The sequence below is a fragment of the Caloenas nicobarica genome, chromosome 18 (genome assembly GCF_036013445.1).
Source record: "Caloenas nicobarica isolate bCalNic1 chromosome 18, bCalNic1.hap1, whole genome shotgun sequence".
Lineage (NCBI taxonomy): Eukaryota > Metazoa > Chordata > Aves > Columbiformes > Columbidae > Caloenas > Caloenas nicobarica.
In genome coordinates, this window is record NC_088262.1 from 2,858,918 (window position 1) to 2,885,358 (window position 26,441).

Genomic DNA, 26,441 nt, shown 5'->3' on the forward strand with positions numbered 1-26,441 from the left:
ATGGATACTGTTTACTCAGCACCTAATAAAGTTCTCAAATGCCGCAAAAACTGATTTGTATTAGAAATCTGTAAATTTTGTACGTGATTCCGATATCCACCACCTGGATATTTTCCTGAATACTTCAATTTAATCTGGTTTGAATGCAGATCATTGACTTTCCGTTTCAATATTAGTCTGTAACCTCCATACGCTATTCTGCTTGAAGGACACTAAATCTCCGATTTCACTGAAAGTGTCCAGAATACTTGTAGCACTATTAATCATATGAAACTGTTTACAAACAACACGCTAGAACAATGAATGCATAAGATCAGGAATCAAGGTTATTTTTAGCTCAGTTATTGTCCAATTACAATTCTCTTCAAACGAGCCATTAAACAACAGGTTAGAATAGTCTCAGAAACCTCTCTTAAAAGAGTATAGACAGTTCAAAATAACGGCATCATTTAACAGCCAGAATAGTTGAAATGCCAACTTGCAATAGAGAACGTGAGATAAGTATTTGCCTGTAGGGTTCAGACAGTTTAATTCTCTTTTATTACCAAAAAAAACCCCAGAAAAGAAAGCTAGCTGAAAATTTTGCAGAAAAATACGTGCTTTAGCTTTGAAGCCAGATGTTCTTTTTAAACATCGAGCCTCCTTGCCCAAGGGAAGAGGACTCGGGGGGCAGCACCAGTACCTGCTCGTGGGTCTCCAGCTCCCGCCGCTGCAGCTTCTTGTCTGCAGCCCGTGCCTGAGCGCGGCAGATTTCCACTTCATCTTGTAAGGCCTGAAACAGAACCAGCGGGTGCAGAACACACGTGAGAAACACGGGGTGGCAGAAAAACTTACGGGCGATGTCGTTCAGCGAGCTGATTAAGAAAGCAGCGCGGGATCAGTTTGCCCACCCTTACTGAGCAAAGTTATTCTGCACTGGTAGGACCGCTCGTTGAACGGGAGTTGTTAAATCTTAGTAGTTCTGTTTTATTATAGGCTACAAGTATTCATAATAAAATGTAATAAATACCCTCAAAGTTTGAAAATGAAATGGAAATGTTGCAATTGCAACAATTGCATCTGCAATTGTCTCAGATTTTTGCTGTTGTGTTATTTGTGCAATCTGTGCTTCCAGGAACACTTGTACATGTACCAATAACTTCTCCTTTAAGACGGAGGAATAATCCTGTCTCTGGAAACCCATATCTGGAATTTCAGTGAAAATGTATTCCATATTACTGAAATGAGATGCTCCCTGAGATGAGGGGTTCCCCTCCTGCCCCGTAGTAAAGTCTTAGCATGTGATCTACAAATGAAGGATAAATAGCAATAGATAAAAGGAATATTATGCTTATGTCACCTTACTACAACTATCCAGTCTTTATTTAGTTCAGAAATAATCACTCCTAAACCAAGCTCATAAAATGCATTGACAAATTTACGTTGTCATTATTGTTCTTCTTATATATTTATTTTTATTACGGCAGTCCCTCAGAGCCTTGATCTTTTTGTTATACGCTTAACAAAACAACAGTCACGCCCCAAGGAGCTGATAGTCTACGTTATTTCTAGCAGATACACACCAAACAAACAACACAAAGTTGCAAAGATTTTTTTTTTTTTAAGTTTCCTAGTCATTGTTGAATGTTTGAATACACACTTAACATTCACTTACACATTTACTAGCAGCTTAGTTACGTTGTCAGCTTGAATAAAGGCATTGTTAGCGGCAAGCGCTGACTTGAAGCAACGCGCACAGTGTGGCTGGAAGATTGACGCGGGCACAGAGGCGGCGGTGGCAGCAGAAAGGGAATAGTTGGAGCTCTCTTTTGCAGGGCAGGAGAGCGGGGCAGCGCTCCCATCAGCTGGGAAGGAATAGTTGGAGCTCCCTTTTGCAGGGCAGGAGAGCGGGGCAGCGCTCCCATCAGCTGGGAAGGAATAGTTGGAGCTCCCTTTTGCAGGGCAGGAGAGCGGGGCAGCGCTCCCATCAGCTGGGACGCAGGGCGCAGAGTGGGGCTGGCCCCGGGAAGGGACCTGCGCTGGAGATAACGCTAGAAACGACACGGAGGTGCCTCCGGGGTGGTTTTGGAAACAGCTGGAGCTGCACGCAGACCTGGGAAGGAGCCCAAGGAGTGCCTGGGCTCTCAGTGAACTTCGCATGGTGCAGGGGACACGGTTCACGTTCGTTTCCTCCAGCAGAACACCCGTCCATAAACCAGGATCGTTGAAAGTGCTCGCGGTACAAGATTTAACAAAAAACCCCCCTTGCTCTTTTCCACAGCCCTGAAATACTGTACTTTCAAATCATTTACAGGATAAAATTGCTATTGAGATAAGATAAGAGGACTACTTATGATAGATCTTCCACATTGTTTTGAAGTGATGCCAGGCATTAACTTTCAAGTCTTCTTGCTGTAAGACTATTACATGTTCTGATGCCAAAAAATTTAACCAGACCCAAGCATGAACTTCAAATCTGCCCAGGGACTTTCATGCTATCACCGCTTCTGAGAAATGTTGAAATCCAGGCTTTGAATATATAACCAGTCCTCAATACTCAACAAGTCTTGCAGCACCAGGAATTTGCATTAATATAATGAAATATATGCGTGAGTTGTAGGCTTTTTATTTTCTTCTTGTACATCTCATTTTGTAAGGTAAAACATAAACAGGCAGACTTTGATTTAAAGTGATCAGACCATGCAATGTAGAAATGCATTAATAAGAAGGAGCAGGGCCATTCCACGTATCAGAAAGATGATCAAAGACCCAATTAATTTGACATAGTCCTGCCGTAACTCAAAGTGTCCAGACATAACCAGTACATTTTTCCTTTTCTTATTTACAACAGACATACATCTTTTGCAGCGCATAAAATGAAAGGTTCCTTTAAATCTGAGGGTTTGCGATGCATCTTAAAGCAATTTAAATTGGGAAATTCAGATGACACGCGGTCTTTGTTAGGTCCACCTACTCTACACAGTGTTTGCCAGCACGGAGCGCATGTATTTTGTTTCATTATGAGAGCAGACAATGTCTCAAACAAGTACAATTTAGAAACAAGGTGGTTTTACTATAGCATATAAGTGTAGCAAACTGTTAAGTCATAATAGTTCACTCATCAATCATCCAGAACAAAATATTCTGTATGAGTTTACAGACTCCTCCAATCGCACCATAACTGCTTGTTAATAGGTTTTGCATTGGGATGGCAGAAAAAAAGACGAATTCCTCTGATCTATCCCAAATCCCTCTAACCTGACCAGTTTTGCTCTATTGCTGCGTTGCACACCGGCCGCTTTGTAGAACCTGGTTTTGTGTACAAAGGATGTTCCACGAGTAATTGATCTTCATGTAGGTATTTCAGCTTTCCCACCAGCACAAGGACAAAAAAGTAAAACCAAAAGGTCAGTATTTGATCAAAGCCATGCAAAAAAATAAAAAAAAGTAACATCATCAAAATCTCCCAGTTGCTGTAGATTCCTGCATATGACTAGCTCTGAGAATAGTAATTAGAAGTAAGTTTGTTGACCATGATTTTAATTTGCTAGGAGGAATCGCGATGGATGTCATGAATAATGCGTCTTTTTGAAGATCACACTGAAAGTTCTCTCTGTTGTCAAAAAAGTTTCACAGGCAGCGGCCAGAGCCTGAACGCTGGAGGTACCAGGAACCCTCCAACCTTTTTCTGTACCCGGTGGAGAAGTTTTTGTCACATAAAATACTCTTAAAACCAGTGGAGGACTTACCCCAGGGACACCGCAGGACATCTCTTTTGTAAAGTTGAACAACCGTTTTTGTTTTGTTCAGAAATGCAGTTTTTATTCTACAGCTTAGGAGTCTTAGATTTTCCCCAAAGAGTAACAGAGCTTATGTTTAACAACTGCTGAGATGAAGAAAAATATATTAAAAATTTTTTAAAACAGGCTAATTTTTAAGTGTCAGAGGCTCTTCTCCCTGAACGGAAGACAAAGCCTAACTTATTTAGTTAAATTTTTCCAGGTACAGAATTAATCGCTGTCCCTCAGCTTTGCTAAGTTGACTTACATCACTGTTATAAAGACTTTTTTTTTTCAGTTAAACCGGCTTTCCAATGCCATGTAAACATGTTTGCTGTTGAAAGTCTACACCATACCTGACCTTGGAAATGCTTTGTGTTGGCTTGAGAACAAAGAAATGAAATGTTTTGCTTTCCAGCCCAGATATCCTACACTTTGAAAAGCACTTAAAAATGTAAATGAGATAATAAGCTCTGCTGCAACAATGTGGGTGAATTGCAGCTGTATAAAAGGAACATTCGTTTGATTTATTTATAAAAATGGAAAGGATCCTGAAATAAAAATCATATTGTAAATGTTTTGGTCGCACTGAGGGAAGGATGGAAAGGAAAAGTAATGGCTTTGAGACCATGGCACTGAAATATTAAACAATATGGTCAGATTTTGGGACCTCAAGTGGAGCTGGATGGGTCTATCCTGTCACTGGGACACGAAATATTTGGGTACCGGCTGATGCGAAAGGAGACGGGAACATCTGAACCGCATTTCTGGGTAGGCACTTTTCCCCTATTATTCTATTTGGGCTTGATTATCACCAGTGAAACGCTGAATGAAGTTTATTTCAAACCCAAGTCTGCTCATGGAACTCGGAGCATTTGGAGGCAGCGCTACAGAATCCCTTTTGGACACAGGAATGAATTTTTGGCATTAGTTACAGGGCTTAATCTAAATCAAGTAAAAGCTGGTGAGAGAAAGAGTTCTAAGAATCACAAGAACAAGGATGAAATGGGAATATATGAAGGATTTAGTCTTTAATGTGTTAAAACTGACTTGATTATCCTTTAACCACAGGATACTTTTAAAAAGAAGAATTGGATTCCCTGGGAAAAAAAAAAAAAAAAGAGTTCTGGAAGAATTATGTAAACAAATCATTATTATTTTTAATTACTTGGTATTGATTATTACTGTGAAGATGCTGTATTTACAAAGGTGTGACGTTTTGCTTCTTCAGCCTGAAAAAATTTCCTACTTTTGGTGTGTTCCTGAGAGCAGACGGGTCTCGATTCCTGCTCCCATCACACCAGTGGCAGGTCTGGGATCACCAGGATTTATCTCCCTGGTACAGAGGCTTGAATGAATAAGTGACACTTACAAGCGAAGGAAAAATCTTCTGGAAAATATTAAAACTCCAACATATTTTCACTTTGAAACAAAAAGCGTCAGCAGTTACCAAACTATGCCAGGTAGCGGCAGAGTCTTTTTTTGATATACACTCGTAATTCTTGTTGGCTGTACCAGCAACTCTGCACACAGGGATTCGCATCCATACCAAGAAAAGACCCCAATATATATGACCAGCGCGGGGTAATACTCCAACTAAAGGTAGTAGTACTTTGCACTTTTCATCTTCAAAGAATTTTTCAAACATTACCAAATTAATTTAATTAGTTAATGAAAGATGCAGTAATAAAAGCTACCATAATTACCTACTGTAGTTTTAATTATCTCCTTACTGTGCCCACAGAAAAAGGCTTCCACTTCACATCCTCAAAACATGTGCCAACAGTAATTCTGAATACAGGCCCCTCTTTAAGTGCCTTCTAAATTCAAATTACATCCATTGATGTGTTTTCTCTCCCCGTTCATGAGACGAAAACCGAGCTCTGGAGCTCTAAAGAAAATCCATGTGAATCTTGACAAAAAGGCAAATTTTGTTCTAGAAATATGTATGGAGATGCTTTAAAATCTTGAGTGAATCTCGTCATGAAGCTGTAAGTATGGGCTGTCTGGGCAAAAACTTCTCCTTTACTCTTAGTGGTTTATGGAGTCAAATGCAACTCTTATTCAAAGAAATCAGGCCAAGTATCCCATCGAAAATAACATCTGAATTTGTAAAGTAATCATTATTTTTGCTAAAATATTTTATAGAGATAAGTAAATTTGTCCAGGTTTATTACTACTATAAATATACTGGGAAAATATATCTATGAAGATCACTGATGTAACACCATGAGTCAGCGCAGAACAAGCGTGTTTTTAAAAAGTGAAATACTGATGTTTGAGCCAAATTGTTGGTGCATCCTCAGTGTTTTTTGGGTTTGCACAAAGCTCTTGTCCATGGGCGCTGCTCCAAACCCCGGACACCGCGCTGCATTCCAGCCCACGACTGCTCGAAAACCTCTGCACTTCAGTTCTCTCATGTTTTTGGTGTAAAGCAAAGGAAATCTTATGGTTTTAACCTAATACATATGTTTGCTGTTCACATATGGCACGATTCCTTTCTGGTGGGAACTTTTTCGCTGTTGTTGCAACACACTATATATCCAAGGAGTCTCCTTTGATGTTGAACTATTGCTCCACTACTCATTATGCTACTGATTCAATATGAAAGGCAAAATTTCTGTGGTTTTGGTTAAAACAATAGCTTTGTTTCTGCAAACAAAGTTCTCCGCGACCTATATGCAGGGGCCAACATTACTGCAACAGAAAAGAAACTCTCTATTATTTCATACTGAAAATAGTTACGGTGTCTAATAACGCAAATTATTGTAACATTACAATTACTATTATGACAGCACAGAAAATTTATGCTTTATTGCTGCTCAGGAACAGAAATGAAAAGACCTTAAGCGATGTTTTACATCTCTCTAACACTTTCCTTCCACTCACCTCTTAGACTTTTACTATCAGTTCAACTTCATTACCCGGGTGAAGTTGCCAACAACTATGTGTAGATGGGGGAAAAGAGACGTGCTGCATAGACCAGTCTGCACGGTGTCCTACCATGCAATGACAGAACGGCAAATCTGGGAATCTTCATGCCTAATATATAATTTCAACCACTACAGGCTATTTCACAAAGAGTGAACATGAATTACAACACGGAATGAAAATGCTAATGGTCGTTCTTTTTAAAATGCATCCCTAAAAGAGCTGGTTGCCCACTTTGTGCTACCATGAAAAAAAAAAAAGGTTTCTTTAGTCAGGAATCAGATAAAAGGGGTAATTTCCAAAGGCACAGAGTTCATCAACTCTCACTTGGAATAATGTGAGCTCCCATTTACTGGGCACTTTTGGAAGTCTGGCATTTCAAAATGGGAGTGGAAATCTTGCTCTGCCCACTCATGCAAGGCAAGCAGCTCCTTTTCGTGCCCGTCTATATAGCTTCTGAGATTTGCCAGCAGGAGATGCCATTGTGAAGAACAACAATTTCTTCCCTTGAGGGACTGTGGGAAGAAAAAGGGGTTCAGGAAGGAAAGGGATAATCTGACTCTACGAACAAAATCCAGTCTCTCTAGTAGTAGTGAAAAATTTTTCAAGTAGGTTGCTTAACATAAACCAACCAAACATATTTACAAACATTTTTCCAGTGTGGTGGGCTCTAATGCTACGCTCCTTTCATTTTTCACAATTCGCAGGCAAGAGACTGATTGGCAGTGTGTTACATACTTGGGCTCTTGAGTGGATCATCAGCGTTAGTTCCTGAGCAGTCCCCTAACATTTTCTCATCAGATTTCATCTGCATCGGGGTCTTTTGGAGATTCCCTGAGCACTGTGAGGGTTGTCAATGCACATATTTTTTCCGGCTTTGTTCCTCTAAAATATTGGTGTGTTTTCAGCATTTTCCGTAAATATCTAGTTGAGCTGACCAAAGTTTTAGGACCATTTTTCTGCAAAGTCATATATCCCTCAAACACCTTGAGAGCACCAGTGGAACTATTCATAGGCTTAAAATTAGGCAAGGGCCTGAGCACCTTGCGGAGTCAGAGCTTCGCCGCATGGCTCTATACACGCAACTCTTTTGAAATGCAGAGGATGTCACAAGGCACAGCAAGTCCTGCAAAGATAAAAATTCAAAGAAAACAGCAGTATAAATCGTAAAGATAGGCATTTTGTTCAGGGGGAACCAAGGAAGGAATTGTTTTCACTTTGTTTTCAGTGGCCCAGGTGATAGGAGGGGGCAGGGAGGCGAGGTTCAAAGAGCAATAATAAACCTGCTTTCATCTGCTTTTCTCAATGAACCGCAAAAGCCAACAAGCAGCTGCCGTGTGCAAGCATTGCTTTGCTTGTTATCAAGAAATTTAAGGGTTGTCGCGATGAAGTCATTTGAAAAGCTTGTCAGCTCAGAAGATTTACGATAAAATTTACCCGGAGTGTTTTGTTAGTTTGCTTTAAAACCAGCTCTGCCTTTTTTCCAGCCTCCATGAGTTCCGTGGTCAAGAGCAGGGGCAGAAATGGCCGAAAGGACAAAACTGCTGATGTTTTTTCCCCTTTCACTGTCTGAGGTGTAGACAGAAACACCAACGGTTCACATATACCAGATAAAATGAATCTTTTAAACCCAAAGATACCATGACATCTTAAGCACACAGTTATGAAGGAAAAGTTCAAAACTCCATTTTAAACCACTTACGAGAGGATTTACCAAGATTCTGCCTAATGTTGAGCTGACGCATTGTCAAAAACATTTATCACAAACCTTTTGAAGTTTCCGAGCTCCCCCACTAGTTATTAAAACTTGAACTAGAGAGTTTGTTATCAGCCTCAGAGCACACACAAAATACATCAGGTATCTTTTAAGTCAACCTTTCGGTCCGATTTTGAGACTATTGTACAAAATAAAACATTCCCAATCAGGTTAATGTCTGACAGATAACACTGAACAGGTGTAGCTGCTGCGCCTGATTGATCCACAAGACAATTTTCATTTCCTAATTTGCTTTTTATTAAACACTTTGCAACCAAAGGGAACGGCAAGGAGCCTGCCATTCCCAGAGCAGGTTTCCTGTGAAGACCTGATGTGGCTTCAACGTTTTCAGACAACTTCTTGAATTTTTGATGCTACGTCGTAAGAACGTCTAAAACGTCACGTCAACGGATACGCTGCGCTAGTCAAAAACCGCTATTGTGAATACAAATTAACTAGTAAAACATGTGCTTTTGCTGCTTGCTTTGTTCTTACCAACAGCTCCGCAAAAACAAACACGAGGGGTTCGAACGGAATTTCCTGCAATGATTTAGAAAACGCCTGACTCACGATAGAGCGTATTTATCCATCACTTGCTGAACAAGGCAACCTTCCCACCGCTGAGGGCTTCATCCCCAACTCAGTTTATCACCAAACTGCCACTTTAAGTGGGTGTTCGGAAACTTTACACCTGGAGACAGACCAGAGGTTCCAGTAGAGCCCTGGTGCCCTACGAAGGTCTCCTTAAAATGCATTCCTCATCACAGAAGCACGAAGACCTGCAAATATAAACATTTCTAGCAGGCTTTACAAAGCATCTCACTTTGCTATGCTCTTTTAAAAAGTAAATAATGAAAGGTTCAGATATTTCTAATCGATAGGCTAATCTGATTCCCAGTAAGAACGAAAGAAAAACTATTTATTTTGTGCAATGGACTAGAAGACCGTCCAATATCACTGGAATTCTCCCATTACATAAAATAACGCACATTCTCTTGCACACACAAAAAAACCCCAATAATGCCTTTATAGCTTTCAAAGTAACTTTAATCAACAATATTAACTCGCGAGGCAAACCACTGCTTTTTGAACTGAACAAGAGCGAGCTTGACTCAACAGCGCCTGCACCCTCGATGTATGTAAGATGTGAGAGGCAGCAAAGTAATATCTTCTCAAATTATGTCTGAAAGCCAAAAACGTGATGATTCTTGACAGGGAAGATGCATGCTTGGAAACTTGGAAATTCTTTTATTCAAAGTCTTTAATGACCTCCAGCCCAATTACATTTGCAACAAGACACAATAATGCAATTGCTGCTATTTTAAAGTATGTGTGAAAACTGAGCATTTTTGAAGCTTGATTTTTTTTTTTTAATCATGTTGAGATGAAGCTCATTTAGTTAAAAAGAAAAAATGAAAAAGAACGTCCTCTGCAGCTGGTCAAACAGATTATGAAACTCTAATCTCACTAGCCTGAGGAAAACGAAAACTGTTTTTCAAGTATCTATTTTATAGAGCATTTGCTTTATACTTTTAAAAAGATGCATTAACATAGCTGATCAGAACATCCCAGAACGTTTCTGATCTAGTTAATCATATGACGTTATGACAGAGATACTGGCTGTCATAATGCTGATGTTTCTAAACGTTTCTAAAATCCTTTAAGTTCATATTTTTTTCAAAATTAGACATGGGTAAGATCTAGTTCAGCTTCTTCAGAAGTTTTTTCCTTTCATTTTAGAGATCTAGAATACCAGTACGGAGTATTTTGGATAGATATACACATGTAGCAAAGAACAACGTCAGGCTCCACAACCTATTTAAATGTTTCTGCTCCCTTTGTATTCAAAACATTTTACTCTAATTCCTGCATAACTCATTTCTGGGAGTACCCACCACCCTATTTCTTTAGCTCTAGCAACCTTCTTTTGCTGAACGGGAATCATCAATAAAAAAATAAAGAATTTATCTGGTTTAAACTTGTTGTCTATGTTTCCCTTAAAAGCTATTGTTTAAAACGTTCCAGCCAGACTCGTTGCACCTCTGAGGACGACCTTGGTCTGCAAAGTCCCAGCAGGTCTGAGCCCCCCACGCCAGCCCTGGTGGGACCAGGGGATGCCCAGGTAGAGACGAGCATCATCACAACAGGAATCTGCTGGGCTGCACTTCAAACAAACACCCCAGGTTTGATCTTTTGACACCGATAATTTCACCAATACGGGCAACTAATTGGGTGTAATTGATACGCAGGCTAACAAGGAATAGGATGAGAGGGGGAAAAACCACTTGCCAAAGCTATTGCTGTGTCTCAGATGCAGTTTCTGTGGAATATCAAGAGCTCTTACCACAGTTGTGACAAAGCGGATCTGATTTCAATGGAGTTTCGACTTCTTATTTTTTTGTGTTGTCTGTTTTGACCCAGATTTGAGCTGTACAATGGCTGAAGGACTGTGCAGTTTATGTTCTACAGGACTTTCAGACCTCTGAATGACAAGCGTCAAATCTCGGTATCCACAATACACTTCGGTCATCATCCAAAATGCTCTGAACGAGAAAAAAAAACCCACCACCTGGTGCCTTCTGGTTTCAGAAATGCTTGGCGAGAATGTTTCTGAGCAGGTAGAAAATGCTACAAGAGGTCGACTGGCTGAGGAATGCTTGACCAATGCTGAGCAAACGACTGCCAGACCTGCTTGGAACATCTAAAAGGAAGGCAGGCTCTTTTGATTTTCTCTTATTTTTTTTTTTAACATGTAAGTAGTTTCAAATATTCTTACATGGATGACATTTTTAAAATGCAAAAGCATTAAAAATAACAGAAAACAGATCAAGTTCTGAAGCGGCAGAGGTTTCTCATTTGTGCAGCCGCACACTAACGTCTCTCATTAGACCTGCGCAGCACAAAGGGCCGAGCTTTCCAGCGACTTTGTGCACACTCAGAAGCTTTTCCTTATCACAAATAAGACACAAACCACGGGAAAAAAACATATACGGTGCGATGTGAAGGAACTAAGAATTCCAGTATTGTTAAAGTTGCATAAATCTTGATTTAGTTTCAGGATCTGAGAAGGAAGCAGAAACGAGCTCGTCCTCCACAGAGGCAGGTTTTGCAAACAGCAAGTTCGGGAGGGAGCAGGGACATCAGCCTTCTCACACACCACAAAGGCGCGATTATTAGAGACGGGCACTAGCAAATGAGTCCACAGCAATGCCAAACCTGACCTGCAAATGCACATTTCATACAGCTCAGGATGGAGGGGAGACCTGGGAGAGGACAGTAGAAAGGAAAAAGCAGCATGTAAACACTTCGGGCAAGTAGAAACGTTAAGAGAGATGACAAAGACCTCATTGTATTTCGTTGCCCATCGATCACTTCACGTTATCCTGCGTCCTCCTTGCTTTTTGGATTTGCACAACTGTAAGTGGAAGCGACGTGTTATTCTGCTAGGAGGAAGAAAACAACACGTCAGGTATGAGTCGCTCACTGGAGCTTAGGGCGAAGCCGTGGTCAAAGGTGCTTCCAGGTGTGAAGGCAAAATCCACTGATACAATTCCAATTGTTACACAGTCTTCAGTAACTGCTGGTTTACCTCGCTGAATTACAAGCACAAAACCGTAGAGGATAGAAATGATAATAACATTGGTAACAAAAACGTAAGAAATTTAGATTATTTGGAATACTGAGGAAAGCAAAGCTTTTTTTCTGAAGGCAGATAGAACCAATATGTCTAAGATTTCTCCTTCATTCTGCCTGCAGAGCTCTGACTTGGTCCAACTGTGCAGGTATTCCTGCCAGTATCTAACATTTGGTAGCCTGAATTTTTATTTACCCAGCTTCGTTCTGCCACTCCGAAGCTTCTCGGTAGGCAAACAAACTCACTTTTCATGTTTAGTTTTCTCGTGTTTGTACTTTCACCCTCTCTTACACAACAAATTTGGAAGAGAGCAGCAGCAGGGAGAGCTGGTGCGTGCGCGAGGGATCCGACACTCGCCTGCAGCATCAGCGCCCCGCGAAGAAGCATCTTCCCGCGTCTCCCCCGGTTCAGATGCTGGTGGTGGAAGGGTGGACGCTGGGTGAGAAGGGAGTCACCTGGCAAGAGGAACGAAAGGGCCAAGCTGGCCCACGGTACCACACCTGGGTACCCGCGGCAGTCCCTGAGCAGCCATGGAGAAAATACAAAGGAAAACATTACAGCACTTCAGGCTTTAACACATTTTTTACAGTTCTAATGCAGACAGCTAGCACAACCTTTTATTGAGAGATGGTGACTCTCAGGAGCCGGGATGGGCTCTGGACCAGCACCGCTGCCTGTTTGGCAAGAGGGCACATGCTGCGCTTTCCTAAACCACTGTGCACCCGCACGAAGCTTCGGTGCTGACATGTCCTAACTTATTATATCCCAGGAAAATGGACTGTTTTGTTTTCTCCTGAACTGGTTCTAGAAGGACTTGGATTCATTGGTGTTAGTTTCACGAATGACCTGGTTTTTTTTCAGGGCACGATCGAGGGATGCTCTCCTCCCTCCCCACGCTGCATTATTCCTTTGCGTTGTTCTAAACTGTTCAGAGAGCAAACCCCAGCGCAAAACTGAGCTGTGACCTTACGGCAGATCTCAAAAAAGGAAGCGAATGCTGCATTGCATGTTTTGTCTTCTAGGGCCAACACAGACAGGTCTGAAACCCATGATCTCATGCCACGCTGGGCCAGGAAAATGGCATATTCAGGGCATAAGTTTCCAGCACAAAAATACTCGTGAGGTGATCTGATGTGACTCTATTCACCTGCCAACAGTCCTGGCAGAAAAATAAACAGGTTCTGGAGATGAGCTGCTGCTGGAGGCAAAGCAGGAACCATGGAAAGAGCTGCCCTGACCTGTGAGGAACTGGTCTTTTCACTTTGAACTTCAGCAGTTCTTAATGAATTCTTCATAATTGGCGATCTGGGGTTTTCAGTGAGGATATGTTTCTCTTGGAGTGCCAAATGTAGGAGACATATTCCACATTAGAAACACAACTTTTGGGTCTCCTAGGTGGCTGGCCAAGCTGGTGAAGGCAGTTCCAACAGGTTTATTCACCACTACTGCAGATAACTGTCTTGTGTCGGGGATTAGAGTCATACATGAATACGAATCAGTGCTGACGGACTTGCTTTCATAATTATTAACGCATTGACTTAATTGAAGTTATTGACTTCAGTGCTGTGAAAGTTTGAACTAAAAATAAGCAGAGACAGTTTTAGTAACAGAAGAAGTTAAAAAGTGGTTGTGTCAGAGGAGCGAGGCTTTTGTTGTGCTTGACTAATCTCTGCTTTACTGCTCCTCCAGTCCTCTGTTATCTGGCAGTTTCAAAGGGGACACTGCCAAGAAGCTAATTTAGAGTCCTAAATTTTATCCCGTAGGCAACACTTACTTCAGTTTCCTGAGAATAAATTTAACAGACAGACCCCTGAAGAAGAAAACAGGTGAACCCTTTTTGCTCCATAAAATAGTCTCCTCGCTGGACAACCTCAGGCTTTCTGAAGGGGCCAAAGGTACAAAACTCTTGATGCCTGCACAGAAGAGCTTAAGAAAAAGCTTCAGCCTTGAGGTTCCCAGTCTTCTTCATGCACGTTTTCAAGGGTCAACAAATAAAATATTTACTATATCAAATCCTCTTCATCAAAGGAGAAAAATCAAGAGTGTAGATGGTGCATGAAGCTTCCCCGGGGAAGGCATCCCAAACCCCAACGCAAGATGGAATGTGCACAGTAAGTGCAGAATCCACGTGCAAAAGGCTCAAAGAATAATGTGTATTTTCAATACAACTAACCTAGTTTTTCACCTTCTTACATATACATGCACTATATGAACACACAGAGGCAGTTTCCTCGAGCTGCAAGGCAACAAGGTGTACTGGGCCTGACTGAAAATGTTTACAATACAAACTTTAATGAGAAAAGGATCAAAGTACAATATACAGGAATAGATTTTTTTTCTGTTTCTGGACACTAGTGCTATTTTGGCTGCCAACAGCACACAGAATTTCCACTGAAGGGCAAGTCAAACCAATTTCCCTTCGGATGGAGGCATCCAAAAACTTACTGAGGTTATTATATTAGTGCCTACGCATTCTTTAAGCAGATGAGCTGCTTCATTTTGAATCCGTGTCAAACCACAAGAACCGGCTGATAATAACATTCAATTAAAATGATCTCGTTCTTCTAGAAAAAAAAAATTGGCTAACAGCTACATCTCATATTTTCTAGCTGGGCACAATAGGGCGATTGATGCTAGAAGGAAACAGGAGAGGTTTGTATCGCGGATCCGAAGGGTCGGGTTTGGTGACAGTGTTTGGAGGTTTAACCTCTTACACAAATTTATGAGATGAAAAAGCCGCTTCTGCCAAGCACGGAACTGTGAGAAAGTCAGAGCTAGAACTCGCAAACATACAAGTTGTGCTAATTAGGTAGATGTTTTGAACAAGCCGAACTTTGCGCTCGACGCGTATTTGTATCTTTTGATGTACTTGGTGCTGCTTCCCACCACTCAGGGCTTCCCGAGAAGAGCAGAAGCTGCTCCCTGCCAGGCTGTCGGGTGAGTTTGCCATCTGATCTACTGAATACACAGATAAAAGTCACCGCATACTTTTTTTTTTCCCCTTTTCAAGTACAGTACTGTAACTTGGAAAGTTCCTTTATTCTCAGCTTCACTGATGCAAGAAAGTGGCAGAAATACAGCAGCTTTGGCTGCTTTCCTTTAGTAGCGCTTTGTAACTAATCCTTTAATGCTAAGGAAGCAATAAGTATTTTCATTTTGTATGGAAAAAAGCACTCTAGTTATAGAAAATAAAGGCGATGACTCCTGAAAACTGTAAGAGTGCTACTGACCACTTGATTCTACTGCTACCCTGCCTTTAAATATTGGAAAATAGTTGCCCTGTACAGGTATCAGATTCACCAGGTTTCTCTTGTTACGCTTCAGAAAAGCCCAACCATTATGAAAATGGTAAGTTTAACAAAGATATTTCTATTTCACTGTGATCTGCCATTCAAAAGTGTTCACCAGTCATTTCTTTAAAAATACTCTGATATTTGATCTCCTTGAGTTTCGGTTACATGTAAAGCTGGAGAGCCAGCAGAAAGTTCTAAATGGAATCCGAAGATCTCTAAAGTCAACATTCATTTTGGCAAGAGTATTTATGTGCAGAAAGCTGAAATTCTCAGTGACTCTCCCGCTGATATCCCTGGAGCAGCCAGCACCATGATTAGTAAAAAAACAAAAGCAACCTATATTAGAATATATATATTTGCAAAAAAATGTTTACACAAATACTGGAAATTTTGTAGGCATGCTGGAACCAGCCAATGCCCTCGCGTGCTACGTCGGCTCGCTCCTGCGATCAGCCGCACCATAAGAAAGCTATCTAAGGGAAATATACGTTGATAAGTAGACAAGGTCCACAACCCTGAATCTCCATTTGCCAAACCCTGCAACTTGTGTTACTGCGCCAGGCTTTAAAAAAATCTTTACTGCGGAGTAATAAATGTTTGTGGACTACGGAAGGTTTGCTTTGAAGGTGTCGTTTTCTCCAGCCATCTTTTGTTGGTTGAATATATAGTTCGCACATCTTGTGTTTCCACCTCCACGGCTGCAGCCAGGGCTGTTCCAGGAGCTGGAAGGCGGCGCCGTTCCAGGAACTCACTGGAACTGGAACAAAGAGCAGCCCTTGGACAGTCTACACAGCCCTGTGCACAGACTGTTGTACAGATGCCCTGTGTTTGGAGGACGTTAGACACTTGTTTTTATCTTTTTTTTTTCTTTCTTTCTTCTTCTCTCCAGTAAAGTCCCAGACTTCTGGGTATCGCCCCAGCTCTGCCTTTCTGAGCATCACTTGCTCCTCCACATTAAAGCCCCTCTGCTCTTCGGAGAGTAAAACATCTTTGAAACAGCAAAACCATCACAGCAGCCTTAAAAAGGCTAATTTTCATTTTCTTACATCATAGTTATAAACACTGTCTGTGCTTCTTTATTAGCTGTGTAGGCTGATGTCAGTATTAGTTAACATTTACTCATAAGAGTGTTTTCTCTGTACCTTTCTCATCACCCAGGACCCCACTCAGTGCTATTGCTCCTGTCTTGTCAGTTCAAAGCAATGAATTCTATGGCTTGTTTTGAATTCCTTTTCACCATTTTTCCAGTGCAAAATTAGGGTAGTCCACCTCATTAAAAAAAAAAAAAACAAACTACAACCAAATCTGATCGCTTCGCTTTATAAGCCTTTACATTCTGATATGCATTTGTGGAATCTTTAATTCCGTGATTTGGAGACTGGTAGCTGTAAGGTGGCGTCCCTCCAGGGCTAAAAAAGAACAAAAAAGACTTCATGCAGCAAAGTGCCTTCTGGAGGGAAAGCAAAACACTGAGGATAACAATGATAATGTAGAAAAAAGTAAAAATACAAACTTTTAAACCTGCCAGATAAAACCAGACTGCAGTTCAGAGGACTAGGCAAGCGCTAGTTCTAGTCTTTTGTAAAACTTGTAAGTCTGATTTTGCTGTTGGCCATGGTAAGTTCTGCAACGTGTTGAGACACGAAAAGTCAAGAAAAATGCCAGAGTGCAAAGCTTGCTGCAGGAAAAGAAGATGATTCAATTCTTTGTCTCACAAAGCATGTCAAAGATATTATAAAGTACTTACAGATGCTCAGCCACTTGGCTTGCTGGATTGGCCAAACATCTGAAAGCCTGTGATTCTGAAGAGAAGGTGCTATGCTTCAGACAACAAAATCACTTCTGCGGCGATGGAAAGAGAGATGTGGTTATGAAAAGGAGAGAGGACTACTGAAAATCAGTATTTCAGTTGTGATTAACAACTGTTTAACCTTAACACAAACATAAGCCGATGTTTATTACCATTTCTAATGAATGTGTCGATAGAGCCTTTCAAAGAGAACCATGTAATGGAATCAAGAGGCAGAGGATGAGCAACAGTCAATAGCTCGGGGCTAAACCCTCATTTCTCCAACAGACTGAATTTGGGTGAAACTAGCATTCATATAAACAAAGAGAGTGAAAATCAGGTGCCTCAGAGTGTGGACTCTAAGTAAAAGAGAAAGAAAAACCATAGAAGTCCTGCAGATTTCATTTACCCACCCTTTTGGAAGATACGGTTTCCTCTCCTGATCAAACAGAATATAGGAAATTATGAGCAAGATAATGCTATTTGCCTGGTAGATTTCAACGAGTGCTTTACAATGCTAAGTTACAAACATCGGCGCCTTGTAATTGCCCACTAATAAAAGACACTGCAGAGGTATTGGTATTATTACAGAATAAAGCCAGCAACAAAGAAATAGAGATCCATGAAGAATTACTCCACGTACTTAACATCAAGAGGGTCCCTTAAAACTCTTTATTTCACCACACCAAATAGTTAATCATGGTAATGCTTAGCCACAAAAGCAATTAGACAGATTTGAGATCCCTCTGGAGAACTTTGTGACATGCACAACCCTGAAGGTCTCCAAGGACCGACAGAATCTGGCACGTCTGTGGCCATCGAACCATCACAAACAGTAACGCGTGTTCTGACGCCTCCTTTTCACAGGCATTCTTCGCTAAAAAAAAAAAAACCCACACCTTCAGCCAAGTTAAAATAAAAAAATACCAGGAAATATTTTTTTAAAAAGCTTATAAATCATGTGGGTCCTGTTGGAAAAAAGTTTATTACGTGGTTTTTTAACAGTTGTCGCGATTGTAGCAGCCACCCCTACCGCACCAATGTCTGCTGGAGACGAGAGCAAGTCAAAACTCGCTTAACAAAACATCCTTGAAATAACATCTTCACCTTACCCTAAGTTTTAAGTTTTTGGGGTTTTGTCTATGCTAAGATTTCAGGTTCTTTTTTCCTAATTAATGTCCTCGGTGCTACCAGCTACACACGGTCACAGCCTTCTGAACAACTCGCCTCGACTGACACGCGGATCCGGAGCTCAGGAGTCCGGAGTTAATTCCCGTCTTTGCCACAAACCTTAACAAAGTTAAGGCTTCACCCTCCAGTGTCTCATTTGTAAGACAAAACCCAAACTGCTTCTCCTCTGTACTCTAGATCAGGTTAATTCAGGTTCTACGCTCTCCGATGCCTCTCCTCCGTTAATAAGCACTAATAAGGACCCCTAAACATGAGAGTTAGCTTTGCTTGGGACTTTTAAACCAACAAATTAGAATGATTTCTTTTTACTGAAACCAGCATTGGCTATTGTAGAGACAACGGTGGTATCCCAGAAGGTATTTTGAGGACAATAGATTAAATACTTCTGCAGGAATACAGTCACTCGGTTAATGCTCCCATAGCCCTGATGTGCTTCCTCTTTTAATGCAAAAATATTATTTGTAATTGCAAGTGGAATTTGGTAATAAACATGGTTGATAATGAAATATAACTAAATGCAAAACCAGCTTGTCCACGAAATTTTTAAAAACACAGTTTTTCTGATACACTGCATTTTAGAGACATCTGTAAATACAATCAGTATATTTTGACAACGACTTTCTGGAAACAAATGTATCAGGTGCCCTTAAAGAAATGTTCTGAATGCTTTAAAACATCCCGAGGTTCAAAATGAATTTGTTTTACTTTTAGTGGGAACCAAACATGAAAGGGAGGGGGGATTATGCAAATAAAAGCAGAAGGACATGTGGCCAGGCATGTGGCCCTGGAGCAGAAAAACAGAGTGACAGAAATGCAAACCCACCCCCCATGGAAACAGATTCCAGAATAAAAGGAATAGAGTTCCCCACATCGGGACTGACTCGAGCGTAACTACAGCAGAGTAAATATTTTGTTATAGTTGCATTGAGCAATTTCACTGTGTTGATAAAACCCTCAGTCCAACCTTTGCAGAGAGGAAATTATCTTTTTGCTCCAAGATACGACAGCATCTAACAAACACGTGACGACGTTGAGAATACTCAGTGCCCACAGAAGTCCAGACAATTTAAAACCAGAAGTTTTCTCATTTGTTCTGCTATGGCTATAAAATACACTTTTGATTTTTTTTTTTCCTCTCTCAACATTTTAAACATAACAAAGAAAAACAACTGTTTCTAAATTTTTCACATGAAGGGGAACATTATTATATGACATTCTTTCCTAGAAATCTTTTAAGTCTTCTTTATTAACAGAATTAATCTGATCATAAACTGGCTGACACACACAGTGTTGAAATATGTCATCTTCAAACCATGTTTTACTAATGAAATTTTGGTGTTAATTCAGGGGATATAAGAGAATCTTAGAATCTGCAATCCGAGCCAAACAACAAATGTGGTTTCTCTGGCAAAAACCCATCATTTTCTCCCTTTTCTGTTGTGGCTTTGTCACTGCATGCTCTCCATCATCCATTTCTTTCCAGAATTTACTTTTTGATGTGGAGTCCCCACTTGGCCACCAACTTCTACATTAGAAATGCTCTGAACATATTTTGCAGTTCCAATCCCAGGAACTGTTTTGCACTTGCAATCCCAGAATCCAAAAGGATTTCATAAAAACCAAACAAACAACAACAAAAAAAAACCAAACAAAAAAATCCAACCTAAGGCTGGGATTTCATAAATAACCTCAAGGTATCTCTACAACGCAATCAACTTGACGCTTGTGCCAAGTCCAGCCAGTAACCGCTGCCAAAAGCATCAGCAAAGTTGGGTAAATGCTCTGACCATTTGAGCTCCGGGGTTGTTGTGGCTAGATTGCTATCGGGACGCAAGAAAGTGAGTTTAAATTTAGCCTTAATAAGTTTATACTACACTTCCATGACCAACGTAGCTCCTGCACGGCCGTTCTCAGGAGCTCAGCACCCAAGCCCTGACTGGAGGGTGCCTTCCGAAATCCCAGACTGAAGCAGCGCAAACGGGTTAACAGACACGGCAATTTAAGCAGCTTTTCCAAGCATCTGCAGGGCATTAATGTAATTGTGCTCTCAACTAATCCTGCGGTCTAACCCAATGGTTCCTGATCTTTGAAGTGTAAGCCCATCACCGGAGCGGCGCGGAGGGCAGGTGAGCGTTGCGGGATTTGCCCCCCGCCAGACCCATCGCAGCGTCCTCGGAACCCGGTCCAAAGAACGCGGGCCCTGGGAAGGTCAAAGCAAAGATCTCTTTGCTGGACGGCGAGCGGTGCTTTTGGGATCGCGCCCCGTGCCAGCGCTGCCGTCATCCCAGCGGGCTCCAACTCAACAGGGGCGAAAAGGAGCTGCTCAGATGCTCAACGCCTCGTCAGACTGCTGCTGCTAATTAGGTTTTTGCTATCAGGCATCATGACGTGATGGCATCCACATTGGTTACCTCATAAGCCACCAGAAAGGAACATGATCAGCCAAAATTTTGTCCTGATTTTACGACTCTTGACGGCACAAACTCTGACTTGTCCTTAGGCCAGACAGACCACGGCGTAACGCAGAATGCCAAGAGCTTTAAGTGCATCTCAAACTGACCCAAGCTGAGGCCATCTGAAGCCAAAGAGGGTTTTTAGGTTGTCAAAAAAAGCAAAATGCTCTTAAAAGTTTCACTCAATCTTTTTCACTAATGTTTAAGATACTATTTAAAAAAAAAAAAAAAAATCAAGATCAAGGAGATAGATACAACTGTGAAATAATAACAACCCAGAAATCTTTAACTAGCAAAGAGAGTCGGGAATTTGAATTAACATCAGAATCATGTATTATGGCATCCACATCTGGATATCACTTTACCGACTAAATCTAAAACTTCTCTGAGAGCCAGTTGGTTTCTGTAGAAATGTATTTCTCCCTTTGAAAGCAAATAATAATTGGAAGGTCTTACAGGAAGTCAACCCAACACGATATAAAGGAAATTGCAATCTGTTCCTCAATGCTAGTTAAAATCAATGTTATTGTTAAAAAATGGGCATTTGCTAAATATAGTCTTTCAACAGCTTATACGATATTAAGTATTCCCAAAGGCTTATGCTATATTAAGAATTGCTTTGTCTTTAGAATGTTTCTTTAATCATCCCTCGAGGTCATCAGCTTATCGCAGGATAGATGTTGTTCCCCATCTCCAGGACATCTAGGATTCCACTTTCACCAAACCCAATTCTTTTTTGCCTCAGGCTAATAAAAAACAAAAGTATTTCTGCATATGCTTGTCTAGAAGTATGCATGGTTCTTAAAAATATTAAGTGATCGAATATTAAAACCACCTCTTTCTGCTTCCAGAAGTATACACAGCTTCCAAAGTATACCTGCCTAAGAATTTTCTGTTTGGATATCTGGCTTTCAGTAAATTTCCATTAAATCAGTAGTTTCAAAGGAAGATTTTCAAAAAGTACAATATTAATGATACTAAACAAAGCTCAAGAGCTCCAAGCAGAACAGCTCCTGCAATTTCTTCCCCAAGCTGACCCAATATCACCCAATATATTCACAGCACCAGCACTAAAATCTCTGGGACACTGCTCAGAACCCCTGTGCAGAATTCCCCTTTGGTTTGCACGTGTTTCGTTACATTGTGAGGTAATAACACCAAGATTAAATTTTTTAATATCTGAACACAGATTTACATGGAGAAGGATTTCATATCACCTATAATGATTACTGTTCAATAACTGTCGTTATCAACAGCTGAATTATTTCCACTGAATGTAACTGAGTTCAAGTGAATCCATGAATCCAACAGTAGCATTAGCACCAGATGCTAAGCTGGTAAACGGTCTAAACCCCATTTTTCAAATACATAAGTCAAGAAGGTATAATGCATGATAACTGCTGAATTACAGCATATTTGTGACTATATGGAGGACTATTCCACTGTCACAGGTTTCTGTGATGGCCACTGGAAAAGTGGATAACTGCGAACAGTACATTTTTCTAAGTAGCAAAAATCCACTTGTACCCCAAAATAATGTGGTTTAACTACATTCTATCGGCAGATCCTAGTGATCATTAAAAGCTACCTCTGGTTTGGAAAACAGACTATAGCCAACATCTATATGCTTATACCTTTGAAAGAAGAGGCTAAAGAATAATCAGAAAATTTTGTTCCTCAACACATACACAAACAAAGGCAGACATTTTCCTTGAGGAAAACAAAAAAGTATCATTAAACAACTCATGAAAAAAGGGAAAAGAACGCTCTGCAAATGATGAGATAGTTACATCAACCAAATTTCCTTATGCAAATCTTTCAAATATAGAGATGATATTAACTGTACCATAAGTGAACATCAGATACTTCCAACATGTCAAAACTTCCATCATTTCTTTTCAGCACAAAAAGTCAGAAAAACTGTAGGAGTTCACTTTTTCATGAGTTTCTAGATTTAACAATAGAATTCTTTGTTTGGTACTAGTAAATGTCTTATACAACTTTTAAGGAAGTGTTTTGGTTGTCAACCCTGGCAGATTAGAGAGTTTCAAGAAATCTTCCATTGCTCTTTACTACTCCAAAAGGAAAAACGTTTAAAAAATAATTCTACTTGCTCCTGCAGGTGGGATTCTCTGCAGCCGATTTGAATCAGGGTGTCCAAGCAGCAAAGAACAGAGTCTGAATATTCAGAACCTGTAGCCTCTTAAAGCTGCTTTGAAAAAGACCAGAGAATGCAATTCTGATGCAAAATATGTAGAAATCTAATGCAAAAAAGTTACAAATAACAAATAGACTATTCCATTTGTATTTTGCAGAGACTTTGTTTTCAGTGGAAACTAAGAACATACTTTCCTTCATTGCAGCCTTAAGCATCAAAGGTGAAAACCAAGCTCAAGCCCGTGCCACACTGGTGGGGCAACTCGCTTCTCCTATTTCTCACCATTTTTCCAAGTACTGAAAGCACTGTAAAGTGCCGAAAAGATGTTAAAATACTGAGTCAGCCCTAAAAGAAAGGGAACAGGCAAGTTTCAAGTATTTGAGTGAAGTGGATGCATTAGACTCGCCAAAACCAACCGCTTTCTGCAGGCGTCTGATCAGCTAGAGGGAAGAGAGCCTGAGTCACCAGCAACATCAAAGTCCAGTCCGGCGCATGAACTGGTGAGCGCTGTGCGAACAGGAACGGTACCTGCCTTCATCTGCCCACTGCGGAACGTTTAATTACGCTCAAACAGCCAGTAGCATCAGTGACTGAAATCCCCAGATTACCTTGATTGCTCTGTTATTATCTGTAATCAGCTGCTGCTTCTTATCTTCAAACTTTTGCCCAAGTTCCTGGAGCCGCTGCTCCGCAGCGAGCTGCTGCCGGCTGTTCTCCTCCGTCAGCGAGGAAACCGTTGTCTTAAGTTCAGCGATGATCTAAACAAGAAAACAGCATGCTAAATCTCTCTTGGGTAAAAGGCATGTATTTTGCATGTTTATATGCTCGGTACAAGCATGGCGCTGGCAAACTCTGCTGTGCAAGCTAAATACTTTAAATTAACATATTGCACACCAGCAAGCATGGAATTCCATGCAGGGAAAAAGGGATGTAGTAAGGCTGCGAGTGACAAAAATTGCTGAACACAAAATATTTGGGAGGGTTTTCCACTATGACATTCCAAAATATTTACTGATGAGAACAAAGCACATCTGTGATCTCCAGAACAGAGCGTGTTTCCAGTCCCCGCTGCACTGAAACCAGTCGTGCAAATTTACATAGTGCTGGTGCTGTTCCTTTTTTAGAAGGATGCTTTATAGCTGGATACTGCAGAGGAGAAAACCACCCGAATTTACATACTGGACTGAAATTTAAACTCGTTAGTGAAATTTCTGAGCTGCTGAAAGGAGCATGTTCTGCTCAGCAATACAGTGGGGACCCGATTCAAAGTCTGGGACCCTTAAACTGGACCTTTTACCTGAGTCACTCAGAAGTTGTTGAAATTTACTCGTTTCACCTTTTTTATCACTGTGGAAAGTCATAACTAAACCTGATCCTTCAGGCATATTTACAGAATTTTATGCTGACAAGTAAGTCATCACCCAGCAAAGTGCTTAAACATACTGGAGAGTCACTGACTTTAATGTATATATTCAAGCTTAAGGTTAAGCTGCTGTAGCAGCATAATATAGTCGAATTCTAAAACCACTTCAGCACACAGGCAGTTCAGAAAGAGACTGCCAGGGTGCTCGGATGTGTGTGTTTGCAAGGCCTCTTCATCGGTAAAGAAACATTGAACTATACTAAGGCCACAGTTGATTAGGAAAAACTACAAAATACAAGTAGTTTTTTAGAATTACTAGTAGGACAGGACTAACATAATAAGAAATACTCTACAAATGAAGGTACTAGAATCACAGGGGAAGGGGAAAAGGACTGATTAAAACTCTACTGTAGATTTATTTATATGTTTTACTACCTGAAAACTCCAGAGAGTAACAAAGATCATGAATAAAACACACATGGGTATTTCTATATTTCTTTTCTAAAAACAAATACGTATTAAAAAACATAAACTGCCAATCAAAAGGAAGGCTATTCACCCTTAATGAGATCAATGGGCCAAAGTTTAGAGATCATCTGGATAGGTGTAATTCTTTAGGTGGAATTAAGCGGTATCACTGGGTCTGCAATTTAGATCATCATTTAGATGACAAAGGATTTGCACAAATTGGCTTTGCTCGGTGTGTTACACGTGCAATGAGAAAGTAGGAGAAAATGATGGATCATAGAAATGATTAAGAGAACAACTTGAAGCCACACAAACCTGTACCACTTTGTGTATGTTCCATTTTGTCACTTTTTAAAAAGAAAACAAAGCAACAAACCCTCTAATACAACACAGAAGTGAGATTTAAAGCTTTTACTGGGTTAAGACCCTGGACTAGCACAAGAGCTCTGAAATGCATGCAAGGAAATTTCAGCATGAATTGATGGAGAAAGATCTGCTTTGTGCAGTACCTTTCAGAGAAAAAAAAACCTGTTTGCTTTGTATAAACTTCAGAGGAAATTTCTTGAAATATCTTCTCTGTGTGGGTGTTAAAAGCGAATGTTCCAAGAGGCCACAGAGGGTAAGATTAGACAGATGTTGTCAGCAACATGACCACAAGAAAAGTTGCAGTTGACCTATTATTAATACTGAGCTACAAAAAACCCCCTATGTTCAAGTAATTTTAGGGATTTGATTCAAACCCACAAAAGTACAGAAATTCAGACATCAGCCCTGACACATGATGTATGTGTTGTGTCTGCCACAGAAAGCGCAGAGCAATCCCAGTTCTGGTCGCTGGGCCCATCGTTCCTCATTAAAGAGAACAGTGTATTAGCTACAGCAATGCCTGGCTTAATAAAAAAATAATTTTAAAAGTCTCAACATTTTTCCATTTTGAGACTATTCTACAGGCCTCTAAATTTCAGTCTGACAAAATTTCTCATGACACTGAGGTCAAATAATTATTGTACTACACTACCTAGGTGTTCCCACTGTAACGATTAAAGCAATTGTCCCCATCCCTTGTTTAAAAATTCAGAAATGCTTAAATTCTTCCACCTGTCTTCAACAAATGGACCAAGAATCATTTTTGTTTCAGCAGTAAATACGACATGGAGAGGCTGACTTTTGATTGAAATAAAGTTTGCAATTTCTTGTCATTGATCGCTTCTAGTTTAGAGGCTTCTAAACCATTCTTTGTAGTGTTTTAAATGATTTTAAAAGAGTATTATTAGCCTATTATTACTAATGCTGAAAACACAGTTTGCAAGTAAAAGGCATTCTGCTGTGGTTGGGAGGAATGAGAAGAACGACACCTCCACAGAAATCCTTGTGGCAATTTTCTTATTAAAAGCTTAACTTCTCATTGCATCTCCATCATTTTTTGCACTTTGGTACTACCTGTCAATCAACCTAAAATATTTAAAAATTATCCCATCTTATAATTTTAAAGTATATATGTAAATCCAACACTCAATTTCATCTTCCACATTCAAAAGACTCCTCTGAAGAACAAAAACTCAAGTAAAACTCAGTTTGCTTTCAGGACACTGACATTCTTCGAAGTGTTATTTTGGGCAGGAAAGCTGAAATTGGCTCAGAGCAACA

The 26,441-nt window shown here is 40.5% G+C and overlaps 1 protein-coding gene across 3 annotated transcripts in view; it reads right to left on the reverse strand.

The window, feature by feature from the left end:
• Positions 1-26,441, reverse strand: part of CEP112 (centrosomal protein 112) — a 147,909-nt gene that overhangs the window by 13,517 nt on the left and 107,951 nt on the right. For all 3 annotated transcript variants that reach the window (XM_065648055.1, XM_065648054.1, XM_065648056.1), the window contains 2 exons: positions 23,572-23,721; positions 683-772 (listed from right to left, as the gene is read on the reverse strand). In XM_065648055.1, coding sequence (XP_065504127.1) covers positions 683-772; positions 23,572-23,721 — 240 coding nt within the window. The remainder of the gene's footprint in view (positions 1-682; positions 773-23,571; positions 23,722-26,441) is intronic.